The sequence below is a fragment of the Apodemus sylvaticus genome, chromosome 5 (genome assembly GCF_947179515.1).
Source record: "Apodemus sylvaticus chromosome 5, mApoSyl1.1, whole genome shotgun sequence".
NCBI classification, from domain to species: Eukaryota; Metazoa; Chordata; class Mammalia; order Rodentia; family Muridae; genus Apodemus; species Apodemus sylvaticus.
In genome coordinates, this window is record NC_067476.1 from 156,492,824 (window position 1) to 156,505,828 (window position 13,005).

Below are 13,005 nucleotides of genomic sequence, written 5' to 3' on the forward strand. Positions count from 1 at the left end.
TAACTGTGAGAAAAAACAAACACTTTCTCCCTTAAGTTACGTTTGTCAGGATATTTGTATCACAGAAACAGCGTAATAAACTAAGAGCCAGCGTTTCCAACCGAGAATTTTTTTTTCCTGTATGTTCTGTAGTCCCTTATAAACCTAGTCCAGACTTCATGAGTGCCCAAGATGAGCCACAGGGTGGTGGTGACTCTGTCTGCACACGAGCACGTGGTTCTAGTGACCAGTCCCTAAGCTGATGCTCCCACGCCTTTGTGAATGGGGAAGCCTTCCAACAATGCAGCTGTCTCTTCAGAGCAGAAATTCCCATTGTTTTGCAAGGTTCAAGGTGATTCTTATTTTCCCAGTGTGCAAGGATCAGATAGATGGTCAAAAACAGCCACATGATACAGAAGTATGGAGGGTGTTTTATAAAGGAGAAAGGTCCAGTTGTCTCCAGCTACACAAATGCAATCCTCCACCCTGGCTGCTAATTGATATTCCTGTCATGTACCTGACTGCTTTGCCCGTGTGAGCTCCAGGCAGAAGCATGGCAGAACAAATGAACCCTCCCCATCTTGAGCCCTCCCCATTAGGAGCTCTGCCCACCACGAGCCCTCCCCATCAGGAGTCCCATAAACCAGGAGCCCTCCCTACCAGGAACCCTCCCCACCGTAAGCCCTCCCTACCACAAGCCCCCACCACCCTGAGCCCCCCTTTGACAACCCTTCCTGGGAGCCCTCCCCATCAGGAGCTCCACCCACCGAAAGCCCTCCCCACCATGAGCCCTCCCCATCAGGAGCTCCATCCACCGCGAGCCCTTCCCACCACGAACCCTCTGTACCACAAGCCCCCACCACCCTGAGACCCCCCTACAATGAACCCTCCCCATTTCCTCCACAGACAGCACTCCCCACCATGAGACCACCTCACCTCACTGTTTCCGAGTGGCCTAGATCCAGTGTCTCCAGAATCTTCTCACCTCTGAAGGACCGTTCAGCTGTTTTCACGTTGTCCCATGACACAAGTCCTTTCTTGTCATTTTTCTCCAAGGGCAGTTGTTAAAAAACTGTTCCTTTCATGGAATTGGATATATTTTCAAAGGGCTGAGAGAAGAATGGGAAGCCAGGCTTTGTGCTGTTCTCCACAAAACAGGACACCAGTGTCATTTCATTCTTGTTACTAAATAAATAAGCTTTCTAAAAATACCACCAGAGCGCCTGGCCATCCAAACGTATTTGCAGCAAATAATGGAAATGGCTGCTATTTCTCAAGGGTTTCCTTTATATTAGAATTATATTATATTAAATATAATCCTGTATTAAGAAAATCAAATCCCGTGGTGTCCACATTCATCTTTTTCTCCCTAATCTCTCATTGCGAGTAAATGAGGTTGGATGTCACCAGATGTCACTGCTCAAAGGTTGATTTTCTTTCTCCTTTCTTTCTGGGAGACTCTTCTCGAGGACAGGAAGGGCTGCAGGTGCTTCCCTGAGGCTCAGTGCTCACTCGCCCTTCCCACCTTTCACCCTCAGAGTCCATTTTTAGGGAAAGCTGCCCCGTGAAACCCTGTGCTTCTTAATGTCATTCAGAAATTTCAATTCAGCAACAGCAAAGCAACACCCACAAATTAAACTATCTCTGAGCGATTGCTTATTATCTCTTGCAAGTTGAGTTTCAGGAGCTGTAATGAGTCAGTCTGCCCGGTGTGTGAAGCTTAATATTGTCTGGCTTTATTGGAGACTGTGTGGGCGTTATGTTTGAAACCACCCAGGCTGAAGGCACGTGCACAGAAAGTTCCTTTCTTTAAGAGAAAATCTAAATGGGCTTGGCAGGTCACGTCACCATCATTGTCACTTCTCTCAGCCTGTCGCCATCATCCCGATCAACATCACACTCATTACACTATCATCACAACTAGCTTCATACCAACATCATTACAACTCCTTATCACCATCACCACCACCACCACCATCACCATCATCACCATCTCTACCACCACCACCATCACTACCACCACAATCATCATCATCATCACCACCACCATCACCATGATCACCATCGCCATCACCCTCCACACCTCTGCTTCATTCCCTGTGCTTAGAGTTTTCCTAGGCAAGGTTAAGCATTGTGTCCTGTCATCAAATTCTCACCAGGGACTCAATGCTACTGCTTTTCATGTGACACCTAAAGTCTGTTGTGCTTCCTTCCAGGCACGACATACACCAGTTTCCTTTTCTGTTACTTAACTGCTGTTCTCATGGGAAGCTGGTACAAAGTATCCAGTTGTGTCTATGAGCAACTACTCAGGCCTGGTCTGCAGAATGTTTAAGTAACTTCCGACTTTTGCTGATCACAAAGTATACAGTGATAAACATCCTACACAAACCAGGTCTTGATGAGATGGTCTCTTTTAAAAGAGCTACAATGGCTTACCTGGTGTTCAAGTACTCAGGGTATCAAATTAGGAAACAGCAACGTGTGTTGTGTGTTAGGAAACAGTGATTTGTGTTGTGTGTTCTGGCACAAGAAGGCTGTACCGTGGACACCTTAGGCCAGTGCTCAGGGATGGTGTGCTCAGATGCCTTCACATCATCACATACTCGTCTTCTACACGTGGTCCTGGCTGCTTTCCTCTGTGACTTCTGTAGGGTTCCCTGCTGTGACAGAGCAGGTCTCTGTTCTTCTCTTGTGTTGCCTTGGCCCCGTTGCTCGCTCGGAACCTAGACCAGGGGACAGTTGAGGGAAGGCATGGTAGCCAAGCAGACAGGGTGCTTTTGTTTTCTGACACTGGTGACAGATCTAACTCGATCATTTTGAGCGGAGAAGCAGTTCTCTGCTCAGGTTGTTGAGAAGTCTGGGGTTGGCCTTGGATCTCCATAGGGCCTCTGTAGCCCTGTTGGCCTCTGGTAGCCATGAGCCTCTCTAGCCTCATTGGTCTATGGTCTCTGTGAGTCTCTCTAGCCTCATTGGTCTATGGTTCCTGTGAGCCTCTCTAGCCCCATTGGTCTATGGTTCCTGTGAGCCTCTCTAGCCCCATTGGTCTATGGTCTCTGTGAGCCTCTCTAGCCCTCTCTCTCTTTCCTTGGCTGCTCTTATTGGCATCTGTTCGCATCCTTTGTTCTTCCAAGTCAGTCTCTGCTTCCCTTTCTCCCTTTGTGAGAAGACACCTTCCTGCAACACCCATTTCTTGCATACCTACTATGTGCCAGGAAATATTCTTGACACAGAGGATAAAGCAAATAATAAAATTGCCACAAATCACAAATAAAAAATCTCACCTCTATTAATTGTTCCCTACTTAATAGAAGCCCAGATGACTACATCGGTTTGGGCTTGGCATGGGTGACCAACCGGCTTAACCCCAGCATGGGTGGTAAGGTCACCCACTGAGGGCTAAAGGGTTGAGCCGAGTGGGAAAGTGGACCCCCAAAAGAAGTTGGTATTGCCATGGGATGAAGCGCGGAGCTCCTAAGCAGATGAGGCCGGGGATTGCCCACCACCATGGTGGACCCTTCGTGTGTAGACATGGTTCTGTGGTTCTCTCCTTGTCCTCTGACACTCTCGCTGCCCCTTGGGTCTCTGAGAGGCCCTGTCTCACTGATTCACCTCTCTCTTCTCTTTGATCCCAGCTCCAGATGAAGAAGAGTGAGCGGGCGGCCTCACTGAACACCGTGGTGCCCCTGCCCCGAAGCGCCTACTGGCAGCACATCACAAGACAACACAGCACGGGGCAGCTGTACCACCTGCAAGGTAAGCAGGGCACACTGCCTGCACGGGGCCCCATGCCTGTTAAGGGGCCTGTTAAGCTGCTGTGTGCCACCATCTCCCAAGTCGAGGACCTCCACCGAGGCCTCACGAACCTAGATAACTTCATCTTTCTAGATTCCTGAACCTCAAAGGTTTGCATCTATCACACTGTCCTTGGGGAATTTGTTTAAAATGTAGACTCGTGGGCCCTTAGCCAGAGCCACAGCAGTCCTGGGGCTTGAGGTCCCAGGAAGAGGCTCAGCAACCCGTCTTTTGGAGGGACACCTGTACAAAGTCTGGCCAAGGGCTAGAGTCCAGGTTCTAGAAACAGCCCTCTGGGCTCAAGACTAATGGTCAGCATCATTAGGGGATTGCCAGGTATGCAGATTCTCAGAACTTTCTCTAGCCATTCTAAAATAGGAGGAGTGGGGCCCCTCTAGCCTGTAGTACTTGAATAAGACCCAAGGTGTTTCTCCTAAACACTCTTGGTAGGAACCATTGCTTTATGACTACAAGGGAAGAAGAGATCCCTTCCTCTTGAGAAACAAATCTCTTACCGGGAGACCAAAAGATTTCCCAAATCAGCACTAGACTTAAACCTTTATTATCCCTTTAAATGCACCCTCTGATACTTTAGTGCAAGGAAATTGGCTCACTCACATCTGACTGATATGTAAGCCAACCAACATCCCTGTGTGGGGGCGTCCTTGCTGCAGGACCCGACGGTGTGTGCAGCCCTACACTGGAAAGAGCACGTCGGAGACAGAGCTCAGAGAACTTATGAATGTGGTTTCCTAGGTTCATGTCCATTGCTGTGAATAGTGTCCTGACCAAGAGTGACACAGGGAGGGTTTATTGTGGCTCACAGCTCCAGGATGTAGTCTATGCAGGGGACATCAAGATAGGCACCCAAGCAGCGAAATGGCATCAGGGGTGTGGCTCAGCTGATAAACTGGGCTACAGTGTCAAGTTGCTGCCCCTGGCTCAGCAAGCTTTCTTCACTGTTCTTCAGTCCAGGACTTAGCGTAGGGAACAGTACCGCCCACAGTGGGCTCTGGGTCAATTAAGAGTTAGGACAGTTACCTACACGGGCCAACCTGAGCTAGATAATTCCTCAATTGACAGTCTCTTCTTGGGTGATTCTAAATTGTGACAAGTTAGTATTTCAAACTAACCATCATATGTAGGAATAAATGGATGGGTGGATGGGTGAATGGATAGAAGGATGGGTGGATAGATGGGTGAATGAATGGATGGGTAGTTGGATGGATAGGTGGATGGATGGATGGTAGATGAATGGATGGGTGGATGGATGGGTGGATGGGTGGGTGCGTGGGTAGGTGAATGGATGGTGGATGAATAGATGGATGGATGGATGGGTGGGTAAATGGATGGATGGGTGAATGAATGTGTAGGTGGATGGATGAATAGTAGATGAATGGATAGATGGATGGATGGGTGGGTGGATGGGTGGATGGATGATGGGTGAATGGGAGGATGGATGGGTGGATGGGTGGGTGGATGAGTGGGCAGATGGGTGGATGGATGGATGATGGCTGGATGGATGGGTGGATGGGTGAATGAATGGATGGGTAGTTGGATGGATGAATGGTAGATGGATGGATGGGTGGATGGGTGGGCGGATGGATGGATGGGTGGATGGGTGGGCGGATGGGTGGATGGATGGACAGAGAGATGGATGATCACAGAAAAACCCATCTTTTGTCATCTATATCTGCTCTGTGCTCAAGCCACACAACTTCCCTTTAGCTCTTCCTGCTGACAACCATCCCCAGGCGAGCTGCAAGCTGCTGCTGCTTCCTTCCTCCTCTTCCTCTTCCTCTCCTCCTCCTCCTTCTGGAATATACTGCCATCCTCACAACGCTATGACTGGAGTTTGCCCTTCCTCACTCACCCTGTCTTGCCTTGAACTTTACAGTTGGTTGTTGGTGCACAAACCTGGTTCATGGAACTCCTGAGATGAAGGGGCCAGGCTCCTTATTGGGAACCAAACCACGGGTTGAATCTCTTTGTTTACAAAACAGTCTACACTTCTGGAAAGCAATAGCCCAGCTGCCAAGCCACAACTGCTTCCATCCTGTTGTCTTATGGATCCCACATGGGGTCACCATCACGTATTGAAAGGTGGGATGTGAGAAAGGCCAGAGTCTTCTTTCTTTCTGAGATAGGACCTCATGTAGCCCAGGTTGGCCCCAAACCAACCGTGTAGCCAAGGAAGAGCTTGAATTTCTGATGCCTTTATCTCCATATCATGATTGCTGGGTTTGTGACATTGTGCCTGGAGGACAGACCCCAGACCGTTTGTGCGTGTGAAGCAGTCTACCAGCTGAGCTTCTTCCAAGCCCTGCTGGGTCTTCCTGACGCCACATTCCTCAAGCTAGCAGTGACTATGCAGACATTGGAAAAATGGATCCTGAGTGGCTGGATAAGCAGCCAAAGAAAGGTTGAATCTGCCAAATTACCTACATTGATGGAGTTCAAGTTGAAGTTTCCTGGTGTCTCTAAGTGATTAATCTGAACACCAGAATTTATCAGACTGGTTTGAGAAAAATAGGCCTCACCTTCCTAAATTTAGGCCTAGAGTGCCACCTGCTGGTAAGATTGGGAATAGAGTTTAAGTATGTTGCGCAGTGAAGGAAGTATCTGGCTTTGACTTGTGCTACATTGAGAAAGGTGGACTCAATTGATCTTCTCTGCCCCTCCCATGCTTTCCAGTTTCCGTGTAGAAGTACTCCTCTGTGGTTAGGAGAATACACAGCGAACATGTGAAGGCCCTTTTGCATAGAATCTGGGAGAAATCCATGAAAGAGAAACAGTGAACATAATTTTGTTGGCCCACGTATCTGAAGGAACCTCTCAGCAATGCAACAGATTTAAAAAAAAATTAAAAGATTTCACAATACAGAAGATGGCAAAATATTCACAATGTAAGAACTGGTGCCCCGCAAAGATAATTCTATGGTCAGGCCAGCGAGTCGCATCAGTGGATAAGTACATCAGACCTGGGTTCTATCCCAAAGACTGAGGTGATGAGAGAGAGAACTCAATCCCCCAAGTTATCAGACCTCAGCATGTGTGCAGTGACATGTGTACATGTGAGAAGTGCACACATGAACTAAATAAGTAAAATATAAACATAAGAAGTTATTCTCTGTGGGGCACCTAATATACTAGTGTCTTAAATCGGGTAACTTAGGAAGGATTTCTTTTTCCTTGCTACTAAAACTTTGGGACCCAGAAGAGCTTCTGATGCCTCTGAGACTTGCTATCTACAGAGTACTTAATGTTGTTCTCCCTTCCCTCACCTACCTGCACACCCATGGACTCCGTGCCTGTTTATTGAGCACATACTTTTTGCTAGCACCATGAGCATGGCAGGCTTGTGTCTTTCCACTGGCAGCTTGCAAGCTAATGGAGAGTTGGGAGTGACAAACATTTATCTCAGATCTGACACATGTAACAGTCACAGGAAGTATGTTTATAAGTTTCTATAGAAAGTGTTCACACAAAGGGAGACATAGTTACTGGCTTGAGGGTCTTGTCTAGATCAGGTAGCTGTCAGAAGAAGCCATAGCATTTATGACAAAACTTTAACTCTAGAAGAGGCCATCATATGGAGGATTAGGTGGGAAAAAAGCAAACTTTCTTTCTTTCTTTCTTTCTTTCTTTCTTTCTTTCTTTCTTTCTTTCTCTCTCTCTCTCTCTCTCTCGCTCTTTCTTTTCTTCCTCTTCTTCTTCTTCTTCTTCTTCTTCTTCTTCTTCTTCTTCTTCTTCTTCTTCTTCTTCTTCTTCTTCTTCCTCTTCCTCTTCCTCTTCCTCTTCTTCTTCCTCCTCACCTTACTCTCCCCTCCCTCTCTCCCCTTCTCCTCTTCTTCCTCCTTTTTAAAGATTTATTTATTTATTTATTTATTTATTTTATGTATGTGAGTACATTGTAGCTGTCTTCAGGCACCACAGAAGAGGGCATCAGATCCCATGACAGATGTTTGTGAGCCACCATGTGGTTGCTGGGAATTGAACTTGGGACCTCTGGAAGAACAGTCAGTGTTCTCACATGCCGAGCCATCTCTCCAGCCCAAGAAAACTTTCTACCTAGTCAGATCAGTGAATGCAACGGTCCTGAGGTAGAAATAAGTGGGGTATGGAGAAGGGGGTTGGATGGTGGGGACTGTCAAGTCTCCCCTGTCTACGGTGTGTTGAGGGTGCTGAGCACAGTTGTGTCGTACTCGAATCCTGATTTAATTCTAATATTGCAAAGGATCTGGGGAGGGGGTAGCAGAGGGGCATCCTGATGAGCTGTGGAGTGCCTGGCCTCAGCTCAGGGCACCGCACAGCCCTCATTCCCTTTACTATCAATCACATTGGGAATCTTCAGCCTCGTGTCAGAGATCTCCCATTGCACCAGGATTTCCAGAACACCTGCACCAGCCTGCCTTGCCAATAAAATTCATTCATTTCAAAACGAAACCAAGCAAAAGCAAGCCCCCGTGTCATTCCTTAGACAGGAAACCAGAGCATGGCAGCATGTGTGTCTGCCAGAATCTACCATATGGCCGGCCTTATTTTCATCTTCCTGGTGAGGAACTCCACACCTGGATCTGGCTAGAGCAGCTCCTCCTCATCCTCATCCTCGCCCTCCTCCTCCTGCTCCTCATCATCATTATTATCACCCTCCTCTTCTCTGTTGTAAAGAATTAAGGATTGGAGACATGGCAGCCAATTCGTTCTAAGGATCATGGGACTCACAGATGGAGCAGTGGGCAAGGGACCCAGGTTCTGAGCCCCTGGCAGCAGCATCAGATGGTCTGTAGCTCCAAGAGGAGGCCCTGGCGCCGCCGGGAGTCACAGGCCCATGTGCTAAGATCAGAATGTTTTCCTGCGGTTAAGTCCAGCCCGTGCAAGTTCATGCCCATTCTCAGGCGGTTAGATTCTTGGAGCCAGTGGCCAGGCTGGGGAGTTGATTTGTTTTCTGAATACATGTGCTAACCGTCCTGCTGCTGTAGCAGTTACTAAAGGTCATGTGGGAAGATGGCAAGCCAGGCGTCATGGTTTGTATAGGCTTGGCCCAGGGAGTGGCACTATGTGGAGGTGTGGCCTGGTTGGAGTAGGTGTGTCACTGTGGGTATGGCCATTAAGGTCCTACTCCCAGCTGCCTGGAAGTCAGTCTTCCACTAGCAGCCTTCAGACGAAGATGCAGAACTCTCAGCTCCTCCTGCACCATGCCTGCCTGGATGCTGCCATGCTCCTGCCTTGACTGAACCTCTGAACATATATCAGCTTCAATGTTGTTCTTTGTAAGACTTGCCTTGGTTATGGTGTCTGCTCACAGCAGTGAAACCCTTACTAAGACGCCAGGCATCCCGCTCACATCTGCAGGGCCGTCAAGGGGACATGGAGTGAGTGAGGGGGGACAGTACAGATCTGATGGGACCTTGTTCAAGGACACATGCATTATGAACTTTATCTGAGAGCTGTCTGCAGCCACCTCCAGTCAGCCACGCGGTGGCGGGTCAGGACGTACCTGAGCCCAGGTGTGTGGACGCTAGGCTGGCACTAGATTTCTGTCATCCCTCCCAGATACGAGTGGGCAGACAGCCCTCCAGTTCTTCATTTCCTGTCCGAAGCCAAGCTCAGCCTTCACATCTCAAGGCAGAACTGAGTTTAGCCTCCGCCTTTCACTTGGACCCTCGTGGCCGTCATCTGTCTCTTTCCCTGGAAGCTTCTGGGGTTAAACAGCTGCTGGCAGGGGCCTCACTTGACTCAAGATGTGCATTCCTCCTGAATGCCTTGTCTAGGCTTTCTGATCCCAGCAGGACATTGTTCTCAAACTGTAATAAATACATGGCAGGAATGTATACCAGTTAGTTTTAGCATTACCCATGGATTCCATGATTCCATGTTGCAGTGCAGGCATCAGAAAGAGACAAGAACACGTGGTCATATTGCCTGGGAGGTGAGAGGTGACTGAGAACATTTAACACTCGTCACACCTCTGTGAGCCCAGGATTTAGTCTGGGTTCAGATTTGAGGCTTACAAGTACCTAAGCTTTTGTCTCTTGTTTAAAAAAATATTTGTGTGTGCATGCATATGTGTGTGTATGCACGTGTGTGTGTGTGTGTGTGTGTGTGTGAGACATAGGCAATGGTGGAATATGTGTGAGGTCATGTGTGTGCATGTGTGTGAGGAGGTCATGTATGTATGCACATGTATGTATATGTATGTGCCTGTGTGCATATGTGTGTGCCTGTGTGTGCATGTGTGCAAATGTGTGTGTGCTTGTATGTGCATGTGTGTGCATGTGTGCCTGTGTTCATATGTGTGTACATGTGTGTCTATGTGCATATGCGTGCATGTGTGCATGTGTGTGTGCCTGTGTGTGCATGCGTGCATATGTATGTGTGCATGTGTGCATATGTGTGTACCTATGTGTGCCTGTGTGCGTATGTGTATGCATGTGTGCCTATGTGTGTGTGATTTGCATTGATGACGTGTGTGAGGAGGTCAGAGTTCAGCTTTTGGGATTTGTTCTCTCCTTCCCCCATGTGGATTCTGAGGACTCACATCTGATTCTCAGGCTTGGAGGCAGGTACCCACAGAGCCATTTCACTCTGCCCAAACTGAGTTCTCTTTGGATCTGTTTTAGTTTGGGGCGGAGACTGGGATAAAGCTGCAAACTGTTTCAGCTCACAAATCCCCTTGCACTTCCCTTAATCCTCAGTAGAACAGCACGGGAGAATGAAAGGCATCTTCCCTTTCATCTTGTAGAAGTGGGAGAGGGTGGGTGTCTGGCATTCCCTGTGTTTCTTCTCGGGGCTGGGGAGGCTGAGGCAGAAGTGCTCAGTCAGGGCTGTTGTGATAGAGGAAAGAAAAGTCAGCTGACAGCCCTGGAGCCACAGAGCCACACGGCACCAACCACCTTTTTCTCTTGGCTAAGCAGCTACACGCAACGTGGATTTGAAAGTGTGCATGAAGCATCCATGCTTGCTGGATCTCAGTGCCCCCCCTCTTCCTCGAGTCCCTCCCCACTTCCTCCTGTCTGCCTCCTAATGCCCAATGAGAACTTCCTGAGCCCTGTAAAATTTCTGCTTGTGCCACCCCTAGCCAGCAGGTGGCAGTAAGACACCTTGGTTTTTTTTTTTTTGTTGTTGTTTTTTGTTGTTGTTGTTTTTTAAATAAAATTAAGGGTGCTTCGCTGTCAGGCTGGGCAAACTGGTTTCTCCCAGGGGCGTTCCTTCCGGCCCTGTTCCTGTGTTTCTTAATACAGTTTTACAGGGATATACATTCTCACTCACTGTGTGTTCACTGTGGCTGCTACACTGATGTTAGTATCTACTTAGTTTTACTCTCTGGCCCTGTATAGAGGAAGTCTGCCAGTCCCTGCATTAACTCTGAGATAGGGGGCATTCTTTTTTCTTTCATTCATTCATTAATTAATTTATTCACTCTACATCCTGATTGCAGGCCCTCTCACAAGGGCCAGGAGCTCTCACAAGGGGGATATTCTTGACTTGTTCTCTTGGCTGGAAACTGAACTGGAACAGAGGAAGTTAAACAAAGTCTTCCATTTAACGGCAACATAAGAAAATGCGCAATATCATCTTATTCTGAGTCACGTTTGCAAAGAATGTCTGCATCAAAAGTCCCCCTAGTCTTGTGTTTTCCACACATCCCCTCTGAGTGCCACGACACAGGGAGGAACTGCAGATGAAAGTTTAAGGAGTAACACAGCTGCTAACAGACTGACCAGGGCCGAACCCAAAGGCCACATGCAAATGATATGTTAATCACTCACTCCCACGTGATGCGTATTTGCATATCGCTGCTAGTGCCCTTAGGAATACAGTCTCCTGTCCTGAACAGACCACTTCTCTCTTGTAAATTTAATCAGTTGCCTCACTAGCCAGTTTTATCACGAGCTTTCTCGAGAGATAACTTTGTCTTCTCTAATTCTTTTTGGAAAAGATGTTACCAGCCCGCTGAAGCTTCATCGGACAGAGACTTTCCCAACCTACCGGTCTGAGCACTGACAGCAACAGCCAGAAGCTGGTGGCGCATCCGTGCTGTGTCAGCCACAGATCCACGTGCAGGAGGGCACAGAGGGACAGCCAGGGAATCGCAGAATGAAGAACAGCAGCTTCGAACCCTGCTAATGTGTGTGGCCATGGGAATCGCTGCGGAACAACATATGTACATATATTTTTCCCTTTTCTTTTTCTTTCTCTCTCTTTTTCTTTTTTAAAGATACAGCCCCAAGCTCATGGAAACATGCTGGATAATATCAACCCGCCCTGTTTTTATAGCTGGACAGAAGGAGTGGTGTCGCTACTACGGACTGATTTTCTATTGGTGACAAGTGCCCCTTGTGCCTCTCTGGGTCTGTCCTTTTGTGGATGTGTGTGATTTTCCTTGTAAGTGTTTCAGTCGTAAGGCAGTCAACATGGACAATAAAAATGCCTCTTCAGTATTTGTTAGTTCTTTGTGCGCGATCCCTCAGTGACTGGCACTGTGGTGCCGGCTCACTCGTGAACCCACATTTGGTTATATTCCCGATGAGTTAAATCAACATTTCCACTCATTCTTCTCAGTGAAGACTCCCTCAGGGGACCGTTAACATGGCTTACCATGCAACATGCATTCTCCTCAACCCCCTCTCACCCCTAAAAGCCTTTATTTCAAGTAGACTGCTTACATAAGGTATTTTAAGATACGCAGCAAGGCCACCTCTACAGTTCTCGGGTCCTGGTGCCAGTTTTCTCTAAGCCCCCACTTAGTATATCTGGAGGGTGAATACACTGGGAACAGGGTTCTGTATTGTATTTGATACAAATCCAGACATAGACACATCTATACATTCATTCATTAATCAGATCTGGAATCTTCTTGTTCCCTGTGTTCTGCTGGACTCTGGGGACTTAGAGGTACAAAGACACAGGCTTTGTTGCCAAGAACCTTAATTCCTTCCAGAGGAGGGCATCAAGGGAATGAAGGTACAATCACAGGATTGAGTGTCACCTGCTCAGTGGGCCTCCAGGGATGATGGGCTTCTAAAGAGAAGGTCATTCCATTCTTCAGGCTGTGTCACTGGGGAGGTGCCAGATGGGAATAGAATCTCTCGTGGCAATTAGAGGTTATGTTCTTGCCAGGATGGAAAAAGAAAGCTGGGGGCACCCACCTTGCTCTCTGTCACATCCCCTAATTAAACTTGATCTTCAGGTAAGCATCGCTTATATGCTATTTAAAAATGGAGCTGA

General features: G+C 47.9%; 1 protein-coding gene across 1 annotated transcript in view; it reads left to right on the forward strand.

Moving 5' to 3' along the window:
- The window catches only part of Dok5 (docking protein 5), a 150,805-nt gene extending 138,625 nt beyond the window's left edge, over positions 1-12,180 (forward strand). The window contains exons 7-8 of the mRNA XM_052181581.1: positions 3,615-3,735; positions 11,717-12,180. Of these exons, the coding sequence (XP_052037541.1) occupies positions 3,615-3,735; positions 11,717-11,781 (186 nt within the window). The 3' untranslated portion in view covers positions 11,782-12,180. The remainder of the gene's footprint in view (positions 1-3,614; positions 3,736-11,716) is intronic.
- Positions 12,181-13,005: the final 825 nt, after the last annotated feature.